General features: G+C 42.5%; 1 protein-coding gene across 1 annotated transcript; it reads left to right on the top strand.

Annotated features, from left to right (window-relative positions):
* Window positions 1-2,174, top strand: LOC103931408 (1-aminocyclopropane-1-carboxylate synthase). The gene is given in 4 exon segments (NM_001302276.1): window positions 1-251; window positions 367-498; window positions 617-777; window positions 935-2,174. Coding segments are annotated over 4 exon segments (1,422 nt in total). The 5' UTR covers window positions 1-104; the 3' UTR covers window positions 1,917-2,174.

Here is a 2,174-nt window from a genome sequence, read left to right as displayed (position 1 = left end):
TTGTAATCCAAAACCAAAACCTCAAACTCTCTCTCTATTGCTTTCTCTTCATTTCCACACTTCTGTCTTATAGCTTGTATCCATACAGAAGAAAATTAACCAAAATGCGCATGTTATCCAGAAACGCTACGTTCAACTCTCACGGCCAAGACTCCTCCTACTTCTTAGGTTGGCAAGAGTATGAGAAGAACCCCTACCATGAGGTCCACAACACAAACGGGATTATTCAAATGGGTCTCGCAGAAAATCACGTAATTAATTATTATAATTTACGAGCTTAATTTTTTATTACTACCATGCATATATGTTACTATATGTAGTTATATTCAGTATATAAACTTTGTGCGTTCAAATTTTTTTTTCCAGCTCTGCTTTGATCTTCTCGAGTCATGGCTGGCTAAGAATCCAGAAGCAGCTGCATTTAAAAAAAATGGAGAATCCATATTTGCAGAGCTTGCTCTCTTCCAAGATTATCATGGCCTTCCCGCATTCAAAAAGGTAAACGTATAAATTATAATAATTTATAGTATAAGCTCACTTTCCGTTAATGTAATTAAAAGCTACTACTAGAAGCCAGTTGCATGTCTAACTCAGTTCTTGATTATTTTTCTTACAGGCAATGGTAGATTTCATGGCGGAAATCCGAGGGAACAAAGTGACCTTTGATCCCAACCACTTAGTGCTCACCGCCGGTGCAACTTCAGCCAATGAGACCTTTATTTTCTGCCTTGCTGACCCCGGCGAAGCCGTTCTTATTCCTACCCCATACTACCCAGGGTACGTGTCTTAATCTTCACTTCATTTTTTTTTCTTTGTTTTTTTACAAACAATTTGAAATGTAGGACCTACTACTTTTTTAGTATTCTGACGTGGGGCATGAACTAAACAGTAATCTCATCCCTCATAGCCGAGTATTTTCTTACGTGTCTTACAGATTTGATAGAGACCTCAAGTGGCGAACTGGAGTCGAGATTGTACCCATTCACTGCACAAGCTCCAATGGCTTCCAAATTACTGAAACCGCTCTGGAAGAAGCCTACCAAGAAGCCGAAAAACGCAATCTCAGAGTCAAAGGCGTCTTGGTCACGAACCCATCAAACCCATTGGGCACCACAATGACCAGAAACGAACTCTACCTCCTCCTTTCCTTCGTTGAAGACAAAGGCATCCACCTCATTAGCGACGAAATTTACTCCGGCACGGCTTTTAGCTCCCCATCCTTTATAAGCGTCATGGAAGTTCTCAAAGACACAAACTGTGATGAGAATTCCGAAGTTTGGCAGCGAGTTCACGTTGTCTATAGCCTGTCTAAGGATCTTGGCCTTCCGGGTTTTCGGGTTGGCGCCATTTACTCCAACGACGACATGGTTGTGGCCGCCGCTACAAAAATGTCAAGCTTTGGTCTTGTTTCTTCTCAAACTCAGCACCTTCTCTCCGCCATGCTATCTGACAAGAAACTCACTAAGAACTACATAGCCGAGAACCACAAAAGACTCAAACAACAGCAGAAAAATCTCGTCTCCGGCCTTCAGAAAGCTGGCATTAGCTGCCTCAACGGCAATGCTGGCTTGTTCTGTTGGGTGGATATGAGGCACTTGCTTAGGTCAAACACCTTTGAAGCCGAAATGGAGCTCTGGAAAAAGATTGTATACGAAGTTCACCTCAATATCTCTCCTGGATCGTCTTGTCATTGCACGGAACCTGGTTGGTTCCGTGTCTGCTTTGCCAACTTGCCCGAGAGAACTCTGGATTTGGCAATGCAGAGACTGAAGGCATTTGTAGGGGAATATTACAACGTCCCTGAGGTCAATGGCCGCAGCCAAAGCAGCCATTTAAGCCACTCGAGAGGACAGTCGCTCACGAAGTGGGTTTCCCGGCTATCCTTCGATGACCGCTGTCCTATTCACGGTAGATGAAAGGTAGCCTGGTCTGAGCACAAGAAACCGCTGAGTAAAAGTACATTTTAGACCAAACATTTTTTTCTGCCAAAAAGTTAATTGGTTGAATTTTTATTTTCGTTTTAGTTATTTTTTTTCTCCGAATGCAGAGAAGTGCACTCGGTCCGTGTTTGGGGATGTGAAGTGGCTTTAGCTTCATTTGTAAAACTAGTTTCGGTGATTGTGTGACACCAATTTTCCTTTATGTCTTCGAAAACAAAAATTCCTCCATTGTGA

The sequence above is a fragment of a genome, unplaced genomic scaffold (assembly GCF_019419815.1).
Source record: "Pyrus x bretschneideri cultivar Hongxiangsu unplaced genomic scaffold, Pyrus_bretschneideri_v1 Contig18, whole genome shotgun sequence".
In the NCBI taxonomy this organism is placed as follows: domain Eukaryota; kingdom Viridiplantae; phylum Streptophyta; class Magnoliopsida; order Rosales; family Rosaceae; genus Pyrus; species Pyrus x bretschneideri.
The sequence above is the reverse complement of the archived record's forward strand: the minus strand, read 5'-3'. Positions and strand labels throughout refer to the sequence as shown.